General features: G+C 39.2%; 1 protein-coding gene across 2 annotated transcripts; it reads right to left on the reverse strand.

Moving 5' to 3' along the window:
• Nucleotides 1-397: 397 nt before the first annotated feature.
• On the reverse strand, nucleotides 398-14,629 carry LOC119896548 (polyserase-2-like). Of its 2 annotated transcripts, XM_038710019.1 has the most exons (11): nucleotides 14,500-14,629; nucleotides 11,599-11,619; nucleotides 11,267-11,424; nucleotides 10,745-10,750; nucleotides 8,532-8,808; nucleotides 5,548-5,693; nucleotides 5,196-5,466; nucleotides 4,624-4,795; nucleotides 2,250-2,503; nucleotides 1,943-2,040; nucleotides 398-1,551 (listed from the first exon to the last, which is right to left on the reverse strand). In XM_038710019.1, exons 1-11 carry the CDS (start codon nucleotides 14,552-14,554, stop codon nucleotides 1,225-1,227), a joined length of 1,785 nt encoding a protein of 594 aa, XP_038565947.1. In that variant the 5' UTR covers nucleotides 14,555-14,629; the 3' UTR covers nucleotides 398-1,224. The 2 variants fall into 2 exon arrangements, with proteins under 2 accessions (XP_038565947.1, XP_038565946.1); XM_038710018.1 differs by lacking the exon at nucleotides 10,745-10,750 and having other exon boundaries at nucleotides 8,532-8,806; nucleotides 11,259-11,424.
• Between the last annotated feature and the right edge of the window lie 1,190 nt (nucleotides 14,630-15,819).

Here is a 15,819-nt window from a genome sequence, read left to right on the forward strand (position 1 = left end):
ATTTCCTCTCATTTCTACTCTTCTTCTTCATCACTGGTCAAGTGTTTCCTCATGTCTTCTACCCCTGCCTGACTTGTAGGACTGATTTTTGGACTTTTGGATTATCTACGTGTGCTTTGGACTGTTTATCTGGCTTTTGACACTTGCCTGCCTCATCACCACATAAGCCTATTACACCCCTTTATTTAATCTTTAATAAATACTTTAGACTGAATCTGTTCTGCCTGTCCTGCATTTTGGTCCTGTCCCTGATGTCTACATTTGACCCATTAGAACAGGTGGATCTAATAAACTAGCAACTGAGTGTATGTAGCTGCTGCATTCATGCTTTGTAAGTTCAACTGTATAACTGCAGGCGATGTAATAGGGAAACAGCAAACACACAGACACACACAGATACATTTTCTGTGTATTTAATTTTGTAGATATTAACCAGAACATCTTATGACGTGCTGCTTTTCAGAAATAAAACTGAAAACACAAATTGCTCCAAGCATAAAAGAATTTTCTCTTAATTTAAAAGTAAGGTATTATTCAAAAAAGTCTTTCAAAATAATTATTAATGTACAGTACAGCTTCATTGTTTTTAGAGCAAATGCTACGTGCTAAATTCAGATAGAAATGTACAATATGGTACAGTAGTGCTAATAATATGAGGTAGATGATGGACAGATAGTTGTTCCTCACTGTTCACTGTTCAATCACTGTTCCTCAAACCTCTAAAATATCCTCCTTCAAGTTTTTTTTTAAATCCATTTGTGCAATCATAATTGTATCATGTGCATAATATCTGGATCCATTTTTTTGCAGTAACGTAATGAGTTGCACTTTGGAATTCCATCCAAGACTCGTTCATGAAAATAATCATCAGTTAGTAAAAAACAATAGATTAGATTAAATTTTTACATATTTTATCATTGTATCAAATAGAAAAACACTTAAAAAAATAGGTGCAGATATCCTTATAGCTTCAAATACCATTACCTGCTGGAATACTGCTTACTACATATACATACATTTGTTCAGTACTGCTTGAACAATTCATTTGCATTTATTTTACACCCTTCATTTTAGACTGAAAGCAGAGGGCGTCCACAATCTCTTCTCTGATCTCTAGCCGTCACCAACAGAGGCAGAATCAAGTCATAGAGTAGTTAGCGCAGCTTTAAGCCTACACTAGCTCTCTAATTTAAGGTTGTTGACATTAATTTGTGCTCATCGCATCTATGACAAGAGGTGGAGACACACAGAGAAGATGAGGAGATGGAGGATGAACAAAGTGGAGTGAGCAGGAGCGCCCCCGCTGGTGGTGAGAGTATTGTTGGCAGCTGTGCTGTTGTTGCTGGTGGTGGTGGTGGTGGTGCTGGTGGAGGCTGGAGATAAGAACGTCCCCACTGTCTGAGCCAGGAAGGTCTGAAAGCTGCTCACTTTGGTGAAGACCATCACTGGATCTGCTCGTGTTTGACTGGTGCTGTTGTTATTAACTGACAACACTGCTGCCTGGAACCAAGAGCCGCCCTGCTTACACATCACTGGACCGCCAGAACCACCCTGAACAAACAAGAAAAACAGATATGTTCAATGTATGTATGTATAAGTCCAACTTTATGTGAAACTACAGAAAATAGTGTTGTTTTTTTCTTAGTTTCACCAAATGTGTTATACAGACAATACTTCCTTAAGCCTGAAAGGAAGATATAAGTGACATGTTTTTTTTCACTTGCTGAGAGTTACTTGAGTTCACTTAATGAGAAGTTTGATACTTCTCTAATATTTGGTGAATTTTAAGTACTAATTGTACAACTAAACAGAGCTTGTTTTGAGATTGTTTTCTCAACAGTTGTTTCCAAGGTTAAGAATAAACAATAAAATTTAAAGGATCCACACACACCTTGATAAAACCGAAAGATACAGTATTATATCTCCTGCTGTCATTACTCACCTGCCCCAGCGTGAAAGAGCTCGTACAAATGCTGTCACTCGTTGAAGCATTTCCACAGTTTACCACCGAGGTCTGGAACTCCTGCAGAACTTGTTCAACTAAAGTTGGAAAAAAATAGGAAAATGAGAATTATTTAAAGTGGATCATCTGAATCAGGTCCAGATGGCAGGAATCTAAACTAAAGGGGCATACTACTTTAATAATTTGTCATGGCCAAAACCAATAAGCAATGACCTAAATGTTTAATCTAAAGAGGTGAAATGGTGCAGAGTTAGCATTACTGTGTCAGACTGTGTTATGGACTCACCCCCTCCTTGCCCGGCGCTCCAGCCAGCAGCCCAGCACGTCGAGCCCACAGTGAAGGTTTGTCCGTTGTCCAGGCAGATGGGCTGGATGTGGTTGGACAGGGAGGGTCTGTTTGCCAGACGCAGCACTGCTACATTAGACCCAGTGAGTTTGCTCAGAGTGATATTTGTCACTTTCAGTGTCACCTCAAAGAGGTTGGATCCATTCTGATTCAAACGACCCAAAACGACAGTCCATTCAGACGCTATGGGTGAACTGTGGGAGATAAAATGAACTGAATGAGGACTGAAGAGGGATCAAACCTTTAAAATCTCTGGTTGGTTTAAAACAAGGACTGAACCTTTACAGATTCAGCTGCTGGTCAGACTCAAACCAACAGCATTACTATCTCAACAATGTCTGACTTCTTGTCTGCAGCCATGTTTCCATCAACATTTTGTATTTGCATTTTGAAGTATGGCATAAGAAAAGGTTGATGGTAATGGCAAAATTTAAAAAAACTTAGCAAAAATCTTTTTACGCTCGCTTTTTGTCTTTTTTGAAAAAACTGAATGTGCTAAATCGGAGATGGGAACAAGTTCTGATGTAGCATGGCTAGTAGCAACTTGACCTTTCTTCATTTGTCTCAGATCCATGGTCCTCAGGTCCATGCATAGACTTGCGACTAGTTTAGTGTGCAACCCATAGTTCTTGTTTATTACAGCTAAGTGTAACTTCAACTTCTGACGTAACTACGCTAGCCTGTTTTTTCCGCTCCAAACCAGTTGAGTGAAGCGCACCTGATTCTTTTTTTTTTTTTTTTTTTTTTTGCAACATTTCAAAAGTTTGCTCAAAATTCGCATGACAATCAGATGTAAACATGGGTTGCCCACTGCTTTCTACTGAATACGTCAATCTGTAACAACACCATGTTTCGAAAGACTGCTGCTCACTGTAGTTTTTCTTAAACGGGAGAAAATATATCTTATTTGTGCTCCACTACACAAGACCAGCCCTCATGGAAATCTTTTACTAACCGACATGCTCCCTACTTATATATCTGTTATTGATTGGACACTTCAAATGATCAGCCTATTTTGATATATCTTGTCATCACTGCAGTTTCATACAATTGAAGACTGAACAGCAAAAGGACCACAAACAACTAGATTTTTCTTTTCTGTTATTTCTACCATTAACTTTTATTATGAAGACAATTAAAGTCAGAGAGAGTTGGAGAGTGTGTCTGTCAGCGAGAAACACTTTTCCCAATATTTATCATAAGGCTGATCATTCATGAGTGTTTAGTCCAAACAGACAACAATAAAACTTAAACTATTATGGAGTCAGTCACTAAACTGCTGCTGCAAAGAGTTGGACTGATGAAATGCGGTGATCGATCAAGTGATGTGAATCCAACTAAAAATGTATGGAGTAGTGTTAAACGACATCAGAAGATGAAATGGACGCAAAGCCCAAAACAGAGCGTCAGCTTAGTGTCAAGTGTCCCAACAATTGTCCTGTGTAACGTTGATCTATGATTTGCTGGGTTCGGGTTTATAGTTTCTTCCCCTATTTTATTTGCCCAGATCGGACAGATCTCCTGTGTACTGAACCTATGCCTGTTAGGTAAACAACTGTTCTATGCTTTTGGGTCATCTGCCAGTGCTTTTTCCAGTCAATACATTCTCCATACCATTTTAAAAAGAATGAAAATGAATGTCTGCATTCAAACAATACAGCATGTTTTGAAAGAAATGCACCACAGAGCGCCACAGGAAGTCATTCCTGCCTGCTGCGTTCAAACTCTTTAACTCCTCCCTTAAATTGCCTGACACACAGACCCTTAGTTATTGTTATACTGGACTATATAGTGCAATACTTCACATTCTGTGCAATATTATATGTTTTAACATTCAATGTGTAATAGTCTCTGTTTGAATTCTGCTTCTATTTATTCACTATGTTCATTGTTATAATTCTGTTAATAGTGTAAATCTTGTACATATCCATACACCTTTATATTTTTTCTTTACATTTTATATTTATATTATTTAACTTTATATATTTCTTTACTTACCAAATTTTGATTATTATTATTATTATTTCTTTTTGCCTTGATGTGCAATGTGTGCAACTGTAAAACAAGAATTTCCAATTCTGATCAGCCTCAGCTGTAGGCTACTTCTTGTTTAGTGCTACTTGGCAAATGCTACCTTGCTAACATGCTATACTAAAATGGTGAACATAGTAAACATTATGCCTGCTAAACATCAACATGTTATATCATTGGGCACAGCTGTGTAGTACAGCCTCACAGAGCTGCTGTAGATTCTTGTCTCTGACTCAAACATTTAAACTTTATGCCATCCAGGACATCACTCCAGGTTTCTCACCTTGAGAAGCAGTTGGCGTTGCTCAACACAAAGTCCAAAGCCACCAGAGTCCCTCCACACACATGACTTCCATTGTTTCGTAGGCTCGCCATCCATGGCCAAACACCAGCTGTCGCCAACGTGCTTCCTCCCAGAATACGTGAATTCAGAGGGGCTTGGCCACAGACCACAGCTGGAGAGAAAAGGAGATAGTAGCAGGTAGATAAGTATTTTTTTTAAACATAAAGCCTTATCATCTCAGTCCAGATACTGTCGACCCACCATCACATTTTCACCATCACATCACTTGTTTAGTTAAACTTTTTTTAAACCAACATAATTTTGTTTTAAATTATAAAGGAGAGAACTGGCAGAATCTTTGGAGACATTTGGACAAAATTATACACAAAACCTCTGGGATATTTCAGCTAGAGGAATAGTGCAGCCATTTCTTTTAGTGTGAACATCCAACAGCTTTAATGAAGAGCTGCAACAAGCTGATGAAGAATATATATGAAAAATATCATATTGTTAAGCTTTCTAAAGGGAAAGGTAGGGTTGAAAATCTGTGTTTACAAAGCCTGGGCACTTACGTGGGGCTGTGGTTGTTGGAGCGAGAGTTGTTGGAGGTGGTGGCAGGCCAGAACAGGTGACACTGAGGTCACTGTCAGTCCCAGCGGAGGTAAAGGTGAGGAAGCCTGGCTGGTTGCTGGTGATCTGGCTGTTGATCCACGACTGATACTGGGACACTCTTGTGTAGACTCCTGGGAAATTAGGCAGGGCACAGCCTCTTCCAAAACTGACGACTCCCTCCTGGATCCAGCGACCGCTCTGCTTGCTCACCATCGGACCTCCTGAATCCCCCTTTAAAGAGACAAACATTTAGGAGAAGGAATCTTTGCAGAAGGTCAAATCTGACACAAACACGGGTGTAAAAATGATCACCTGACAGGAGTCCTTCCCTCCAGCACTTAACCCGGCACACATCATGTTGCTAGTGATCCTGCCCACTCCGTAGTTACAGTTACACTGTCTGTTCCCCACAACCGGAATCTGCACCTCCATCAGGTTTCCTGGGGAAGGAAGGGGCACTGAAGAGACACAAATTCAGTTTAGTGAACAGCACAAGTGGTGAAATGTGGTTTAAAATGGTTTTACACAAAACTGTGTAATTACTACATCAGTCGGTCTGTGGCACACCTCAAGTACTCTCAACACTAGGGACTAACACTAGATTCAAGTAAAATCAATGCTATTATTGATGTTCTGGTGCTGTTAAAGTTATTTAAGCAGTTTACATCACGCCTAAAGGTTGTAAAAAGACATCTCTCACCAGAAATTTGCTGTGGATATTTCATTTGACACCCCTTGCCACTATCGAGACAAAATGTGCACATTCATGCTCTTCACATAAATGAACCCTTTTGATTTGAAAGGTACCCTGTGGAATTTTTTACCCATAGTAACACAATTTTACAAAGAAGACCATGTGCGTTCGAGATGACTGCGGCTGACTTTCGCCGACTTGATAGTCAAACATGAGCTGCTGGCGACTGCAGAGGCAGAGTACCTGCATGAGCTTACTGTGAGCGACTGATCTCACCGCGAGAACAGTCAAAAGGTGGTTCCAGCTTTGTGCGGCCGGAGAAAAATAAGTGTGGTCGCCTTGGTACCACAAGGTTTTAATGTCATGTGACATGGTGAAGTTTTGCAGCGCTGGCAAATGTCAGATAAATTTCGCATGCCTTATTTTAAGTCCAGCATGCATCACATTAAGTCAGCGCTGCGAATTGCCGCATGAAGTCAAACGCACCTCATGTTGTTTGTATGGTGCACAGGACGAGGACGTGGGTCGGATTAGGGACGAGGAAAGTTGGGCTGATTATCAGGCATTTCAAAATAATTGTCCTTGGCCGATGCCTGTGCTCACAAGGCCGATTTAAGTAAAGAATGTCTACCGGCACATCTGCAGGCAGCCTTGTCAGTGTGGCTGCTGTGGAACGATGTAAGCGCTCACCCATTTGGCCAGAATCTTTGATCCATCACATAGTTGTCATTTGTCAGATGACATGAGCAGGCTGTGCAATGTGGGTGAATAAAGTCATTATTTTTTAATGTGTTTGATTGTTTAGATTAGTTATGTCGCTTGTAATGAAGTCTGTCCACTAAAATGTAGTTCACGACAGTAGTGTTGTAGACAAGGCCGGCCACACCGAGACAAAGTCAAGACCAAGACCAAAGTTTATCAAGACCGAGACAAGACCAAGACTTTTAGGGGCTGAGAGCAGTCGAGACCAAGACCAAGGGAGGGCGAGACTGAATCAAGAACAAGACTAGTTCCCTGCATTGCATGGCATGCAATAAAATGTGGAACGAGATCATAGTTACTTCACAAATTAATCTGAAAGATCCACATTCCCATTAAAACACCCACATACAAACACTAAGAGCTGAAATTAACATAAGCATCGTAGAGAGGGGTGACAGTCGATAACAGTAACAACACATGTTTAATTAGGGTTATTGGTTGCATTTTCAGCAATACGTTTTACTTTCAATCAAAGTTAAGATGTTAACAAATCAGACAATGCAAAAGCAATTTATTGATATTCACAAAGTTATGGTCTTGAAATAAAGTCAAGAGTCCTCAATGTCCGAGACCGAGACAAGACCGAGACGAGACCAAGAACATCAAAAAGGTCTTAAGACTGGTCTCGAGTACAACAACACTACACGACAGTTTTGGGAAGGTGGTGAAACCCCGTACCATAACTCTCAGGCACATTGCTATTAACATTTGCCTAAATGTCCTCAGTCACCATCGTCTTTTCTAAATGTTAACACGTTTCTTGTAAATGACAGCAGCTCTATCTAACAAGATTACTGGCATGCATTAAGTATATATAGTTATATTATAAAGAATACTGCAGCAGAATTACATCACTTCTGACAAACTGTACCCTACTCTCCTTTAAACACCAGCCACACACTGAAATCTACAGCAGAACCCCATGTGTGTTTCTGTTTCTTTCATTAATAAAAATTCCTTCTACAAACAACACGTTACTGGCTGAGATAACGTGTATATTAGATTGTACTCTGCAGGAATAATGGAATTATACAAGACTTTTTTTTGTTTAATTTTAGTTTTTAACCAAATACTGACCTTGTACTTTTAGAGTGTTAAATACATTTTCTTTTAAGGTTCAGCAATTTTGTCTCATTTATTATCATTATTATTATTTGTTGTTGTTGTTGTATTTTATCAGATGCAAAACAAGTACAAAGAAACATTATGATGGCATTAGATATCGGCCACTGACTGCACCGCTCTCTAAATATTCGCATTGGTCACTGAAAAACCCGTATCGATCAACCTCTAGCAGTAAGTCAAAAACTAGTGTAGAAATGCACCAACAAAGGCAGAAGAAGAAATGTGCTAGCAGCCAAACATGGATGTAAACAATACATAGATAAATATTTAGATATCTGCTTTACAAATTTTTTTGATGAAGAATACGCATTTGCTACAAATAAAGGATACACACAGTGTGACTTGGTTTGAAACGCTATAATAACTTTTCCATGTTTAAAGAAAACTCACAGTTTAATGAGCTTTCTTCTGACACCATCATCAGATCAAACTGCTTACCACGAAAGCGCCAAGAAAAGATCAGTTAACTTTATGTTGTTAGTTCTGTCCAACACTTTTGTGTTGTAGGGTGTAATTTAAAAAATACAAACCTATTTACAAGACTGTGTGTTTGCTAATGTCACAGACAGATAAGGTAAAAGTATCCCTACAGACAGTTAGTTTCAGTAAAGTTTGGTTGCTCCGCTTGGTAAAGGAGCATTTTCACATTGAAATATTTGAGAAAACACAGTTGTTGCCATTGTAGTCAATGTGCTCCAGGTCCTTTCTGACCCACCTCCAGATCCAATGGTGCCCCAGCCGGTGACCCAGGAGACAGTCCCCTTGTAGAAGGTGCTGCCTGGGGCTGCCAGACAGACGGGCTGAATGTAGGTGGTGAAAGTCACGGGTGAGGAGAGCTTCAGGAGGCAGATGTCATTTTCTTCAGTTCCAGAGTTATAGCTGGGATGAATGATGATCTGTGATACTGTCTGAGACACTTTATTGGTGTTTGATCCCTGTAGACTCTGGAGACCCAGAACCACAGTCACAGTCTTTGGGTCTGTGACTTTGCTGAGGTGATCAGAAGAGAAACAAAACAATGCAAAGATATGAGAAGCAGAACTGTGTAATACTGTGTAATATTTCTGAGGATCTATTGACAGAAATGCAATATTAGATCCATAACTATGTTTTCAGTGGTGTATTAAGACCTTACATAATGAACCATCTTACATTGAGGTCACCATGTTGCATCGCCATGTTTCTACAGTAGCTGAAAACGGACAAACAATGCGCATTTCGACACGTTATTCTTCTTCTTGTATATTTCCGGCAGTTTAGACGTTCATCACTATGTTGAATGCATACAAAGAAGAAGAAGAGCACATAATAATAATAATAATTAAATAAATAAACACAGTCTCTTAGTAGTCATCTGGTTTATTAGAAGAAGAGAAGAGAAGTGAAATTTGGAGAAACTCATTATTTAGCACGAGCCGACAGCCTGTGGATCTTCGTTGTCAAATAAGTGAAAACACGATGAAGCCAGACGAAGTCGGGACAGATGACAGAAGAAATTAGGGATTTAATCCATGTGGATTTTCCCAGATAGAAGGTGTTGATGCGGGACAAGTGTTTGCAAAGCACCTGTTTTCTGCTGGACAGGTAATTAAGTTTGTCCAAGCAATGCAAACAAAAACTGTTGTTTGAGAGCTTTAGCCAGAAGCTGACCATAATCACACAGAGAAGTAACATGTTTCACTTTGAAACAGTTGGATTCATTTTATATCTATTCTCCATCACTGTGTCTTTGCAAAGTGGACAGAAATATGCCGCCACGTTCGTGAGACAAACAGCTGAGAAGTATTATTGGCAACACAACTGTACAGCATGAAAGTTCAGATTAACAGCTAAACTTCACATTTTACTGCCCTGATGGAAAACACTTTTTTTGTTTACCGCCAAAAGCGTTACAATAAACAGACGGTATGCCAATCAAGTGACCAATAACGGTTATTTGCAGTACAAAAATCAAACATATTTGTTAGTATTGGTTAGTTGCTGTGCACACAAATGTGTATTTTGATAATTCACATGGTAAATGCCCATTAAAAATCTTAAATGTTGCACCGTTTTTACCACAAGCTATCATTCATATTCATTTTGGTAAGATTTGCAGATTACTTAAAGTGGAGAGGAGCCTTGATCCTCACCAGACAATGCATTTGTATATGTCATGAATGATGTGGTTGATAACAGACTGTGTTGCAGAAAGATTTAGGCTTACATTTTCCTGTTATCTGTCAGTGGTCATACTTGCACCGGGTGTAATAGTTTTAGAGATGTTGTTCATTTGCTTTGGCATGTTAGTCCAGATGAGCCAACTCTCCTAAGATGTAGCAAAATGTTCAATCATTGCAGTAAAATAATGTATTACAAGAGTATCAGACATCATGTAGCGCGTCATTTCTTGATGTGACTGTTGTTTGATGAACAATTAACAATATTATTCCCAATAAAATCTGATTTTACAGAACAATTAAGTTAATAAAAATTCTTAATATACTGTATCTATCTAAAGAAACCTAATTTCTTTACTGGCTACAAAACTTTTTGTCCTGTGTCGGCCACCGTTTGCTCTCCTTGGAAGGGGGGGTGGGAGGGGGGGGGGGGGGGGGGCGGTTTCACAAACCTCACCACTAGATGTCAATAGAACTTACTCACTTAACCCTTAAGTCCATGTGTAGTCTAATTTGTATGTAGATTGATTGATGTGGCAACAAGTAGATATAATCCGCACAGGTTAATTCAGTTCAATTTTATTTATATAGCGCCAAATCACAACAACAGTTATCTCCCAGCGCTTACGTGGTTACCTTACCTTAGGTTAGTTGTTTGTAACATCATTATATTATAAATCATTCCCTCAACTTAGTTGTTTATGTGCTCAAAATACTTTTTCAGGACCTCAGAAGTTTTTCCCTCCAACAAATAATTTCCCCTGCAGTCTGCACATACAGTCCATGTTCTTTGTCTATGTTGCGATGGAGACCTCCAGAAAACTAAAGATGATTTTTTTAATTTTAGCACTGCCAGTGTACATGTCAAAGATAATACAGGCAAAATGTGTGGTCTAACCCTGTATCTCACTCCAGAGGGAAAGGGAACAAATACAAATGTAATTAATAATTATATTATAATAACTATTTTAATTGGATGGAACGATTCATTAATGGACACAACTTGGTAGGTTGAAGGCAATCTCTGAACCCATCAGCCATGAAAATAAAATAGAAGATAATTATTGTCTGACGACAATGTAGCCTTTGGGGTTAACATGTTTGTTTTTTCTGACCAGATTTTCAAGAACCATGCCTCTGACTGGTAGTTAATGTTTAACTCTCGATTATATCAAGTCCCTTCAGATTTATCTGACCCTCAGTTGGGAACCACCATTAGACAGGCTGTTTATTCCACTGCATGGCATGTTGTCTTTTGTTGCAGCCCGACCCTCAGTGCTTACCCGAAGAAGCAGTGAGCAGCAGTCAGCACCCATTCATTGTTAATGAGGGATCCTCCACAGAAGTGGAACCCAGTAGAGGTTTGCAGACTGACCTGCCAGGGCCAGCTGCCTGCAGAGGCCTCCTGTCCTCCAACAATCTTGGTGTTGAGCACAGGCTGACCGCACACTGAAGAGAGACAATAAAGAGACAGGGTAAGAGATCCAGGGTTTACAGCAAATACTAACTATAATGAAACTATAAACAAAATGTTTACATCCCAAAAACATGTTTAAAATGTCCCAAATGACAGAGGAGTACAAGTACAGGGAGTAAAACATGAGCATAGAAACTTTGACTTACCATTTAGTTGTGAGTGAGACTCTGAAAATAGAAAACAAACAAAAAACACTTTTGAAACAACAACTTTGTATTTATGTTTAGTGATGTCTCCATGGCTGAAATTTCTGATCATCTGAAACATTTATTATTAAACTGATTCAAACACAAGATTTTTGATAACTGACAGACTTTTAGCCCCGTGCTCAGCTAACAGACAGGAAAATGATTTGCCCAAAGTGACTTCAAATGTCTTGTTTTGTCTGACCATCACTTCAAAATCCAAACGTAAATGTTACTTGTCATTATACTAACATTAGGTGAGAGGACTCTGAAATGTAACATTTATTTTCTGTCTCCATGAATGTCAGAAATGTCAAGAACTTTGTGGCTCATCATTTCTTCTTCTTTGACCAAAAGCTGTCACACTATTTAAAGGAACACTCACACGTTTTATTATATTCAGTGCGTAGGAATGTCTGCAGATGGAGCACTCTGCCTGAATCTGTCCTGACAGGTATCTCAGGCCTGACAGGAAATCTAAGGATCACTGACTGGCAGAGTTTAACTGTTTAACGTGTCCTAATACCTAAACAACATCATAGGTTGATTATCAGTAACTCCCAAAATGAGATCACCGCTGGAAAGTATCATAAGTCACATGACGCTCAACACATGGTTAAGCTGTGAAATAGTTTTGTAAGGTTTAGGAAAAGATCATGGTTTGGGTTAAAATACGTTACGTAAGCCGTGTAAATCATGTGACTGAATTTACAAGACATAAGTCAGTAACGCTATTTATTTTAACGCTCTAAATGTGTTGACTTGGTCTTCTTTGACCCATCTGTCTTTCCGTCCTCCTCCGTAAGGCCGATTCTATGTCGAGTGTACGCATGTAGCCACGCCGTCGTGAGCATTTATACTTGTGTGTTGATGGCTCTGCAATTCCACTGCCAAAACGCCAGTCTGCGGTGGGTTTCTGTGTTGACTTTGACCGATGGGCTAACTTAAGGTTTAATGGTGCAGCTCTTCTAGACTTTCCAAATGTTATCTGACTGAATGGATCAAATTCTGAGTCACGTTGCGGTGGTTGTGACTCAAAAAAAGTTCATCCACTGTTTTACAGCTGCTTCTTCCAGAGTGAAAGTCTACAGGGAAATGATTTAGCAACTAGTAGAATGCACTTCCTGGGGGCATGGAGGATTTGCAATTCTATCAAGTCGACCAATCACAGTTTGTGCAGTCTGCATCGCAACGATGTGGTGAACTCATCACCATTCAAATGCACTTCCCAATGTGCAACAGTAAGTGAACACATCATCGGACAAACGCACTTGAGTACCAAGAGGGAAAGTGAAGCCAGCCAGAATCATCTGTTTTTAATCCAGATCGTTGCATGTAATCCGTCACATCTCTTCCCTTATTTCCTCTCAGCTCTTCACTGTCTAAAAAAAACAAATAATTCCCCCCCAAAAGCCAGTTCACAGATTAATTCTGATTATCATAACTGGCTTTGATGATTTAATGTGTGTCATTTATAAAAGAAATGTGCAAAACTGTCTTAGCTATCGAAACCTGATTGTTTTGTCTCTAAATATGTATATTATTTTCATTTTGTCTTAAAGATTTCAATTCTAGAATATTTATACTAATCTGTGGGACCTGACCACACACACACACACACACACACACACACACACACTGACAGCACTCTGTAATGTAAGGGACTAAAAGTTAGTGAAGGCAGCTGGTGCCCGGAAGGTTTTTGATTCCACTCAAAGATCAATGAGCAGCATTTTATCCCAAAGGGAAAACAACAGCACAACTTCAACTTTATATAGAGGACGTAAACTGGGATTTTAGTTCATTGTAATCTCTGTCTGCTTTATGTTGTTTGGATGTGTGCGTTTCTTTTTTAGCAGAGTTGATTATGAAATATGGTTTAATGTTGTGGGGATTTATTTCCTGTGTGTTGGTAATCAGCGTTGGTTGATCAGGATGGCAGGTTTATATTTTCCATCTTTAATAGTTAGATTGATATAATTTAATATAATAAATTGAACATGACTGTCGTCTCTGCCTACTGAACACCGCAGAGCACCTTGACAAGACATTAAACCCTTAAACCAGCTGGTCAGTCTGTTGGAATGTGATGTCTGTAAAACTTTCTGTAAATCTGTAATCACACTGTGTTGGTGCAGTGACCTCAAATATTCCTTAAAACAGGTTAAAGTTGCTGTGATCTATCAGGTTCCCTTAAATGGCTAAAATAAAATCCAACAATATTTCTTAATTTGCATGCTTACTCTTACTTCAAGGACAGACTGAAGAGAAGAAGAAGGTTTTATTAAGGATCAAATTACACAGCTATAGGCATTACAGTGACTCATCCCGTGCACATGTCACCTTCATGTCAATTTTACTTTCTAAGGTGGCTTTAAGTTGCAAAATGAATGGACTTTCTTGGATTGACTGACTGTGTTTGTACCATTAAGTTAGTTTCTGCAATCAAATGAATCTATGCCAAACTTCTCTGAAATTAATTAAAGAAGGCACAAAAAGGGAAGAAGAACTCTTCTTCACAACTTGAAGTTTTTTTACTTGTATGCATTTATGCATATTTCTTTTTAAACATTACGTAAATCTAGCTGGTTGTTTTTGCCGTCTAAAAATCCTTTCCTCCCCAAAACTTAATGAGTGGCACAATGACTTTTAGAGACTCTCCTAATTATGATGATTTGATTCAGTGGGACAGGATCCACCGAGCACTTCGGTTTACTATGTTTTATTGTTACAGATTTGTGATACTTTTTCCTCTTAACAACTACTCTTACTTAATTAAAAGATTCTGCTTCCTCCTCATTCAGCGATCATTGGATCTTAAACATGATTAACTCAGGTGTGTGCAGAGAGGAGGGTTCTTACCTTGTGTCAGGAGAGTCAGCAGAGTCACCACACAGATCACTTTGTAGAAAGCCATAACTGTATGTACATATGATCAGATCTGCACCTGCATAAATAACCTTCTTCTCCCCTCCCTGTCTCTCTCTCTCTCTCTCTCTCTCTCTCTCTCTCTCTCACTTACAACCTCCAACATAAACAAACCTGTCCAATGACACGCCCACCACCTATCACCTGTTTCGCAGCATTTGATATGCAACATTTCAGCATCTCTAAACTAAGCAGCCCACTTTTAACACAACACTACTACTTACTACACTAAGTACTGCTCTTAGTACAATATTGGGGTACTTTACTTTAGTATTTCCATTTCATGCCACTTATAGTTGTACTCCATATGTACTGCATGTATTCAACACCTGTAGTAACTACTAACTTCTTTAGTTTAGGATTAAAAAAAAATACACTGTGTAATTACAGATTAAACCTTTTTATCTTGTGACCCCTTATAAAAATCTGTATCTAGTAGTAGTATGTAGTTGTTTCTCCTTGTCACGAGTTCCACCAGACATTTCCTCTCTAAACATTTCACATTGTTAAATTTGACTTACTTTTGAGGCCCAAAGAGGTCAAATTATCCACCATCAAGAAAAGTCCAAAAACTGTAAACAGATTTGTTTATCAGCACTTTGTTTTTCTTCTTTCCTCTCCCAGTAATCATCTCAGTGCCCCTCAGATTTATCTGGTGATTCTTTGGAGGGGCCCGACTCCTAGGTTTGGAACCACTGGACTAAACTAGACTGTATATAAAGTAGTTAAACTAGCGAACTGTAAAATGAACAGTATGCTGCTTTAACACTGATGCATCAGTATTAACAATCTAATGCCAGATACAATCAGATATCAGCCACAGGAGACATTTTACTGCAGAACTGGTACTTTTACTGCAGATACTGTAGGTAGATTTATTAGCATTTTGAATGACAGATTAGTACTTTTACTTCAATAGCCTGAATAATCTACACACCTCTTCCACTACGTTTTAAACCACTACAGGAGTTCAAACAATTAAGTTAGTGCTTCAGTGCTCGTGTTTATCAATTTAAACATCAGTTAATCTTGACATGTTTTTCCATCCATCCAGCCATCTTCATCCGCTTATCCGGAATCGGGTCGCGGGGGCAGCAGCTCCAGCAGGGGACCCCAAACTTCTCTTTCCCGAGCCACATTAACCAGCTCTGACTGGGGGATCCCGAGGCGTTCTCAGGCCAGTGTGGAGATATAATCTGTCCACCTAGTCCTGGATCTTCCCCGAGGCCTGTTTTTCCAGTTTGTTAAAATAAA

This window comes from Micropterus salmoides, unplaced genomic scaffold (assembly GCF_014851395.1).
Source record: "Micropterus salmoides isolate LMB-PRFRI ecotype aquatic unplaced genomic scaffold, ASM1485139v1 Ms_hic_scaffold_10, whole genome shotgun sequence".
NCBI classification, from domain to species: domain Eukaryota; kingdom Metazoa; phylum Chordata; class Actinopteri; order Centrarchiformes; family Centrarchidae; genus Micropterus; species Micropterus salmoides.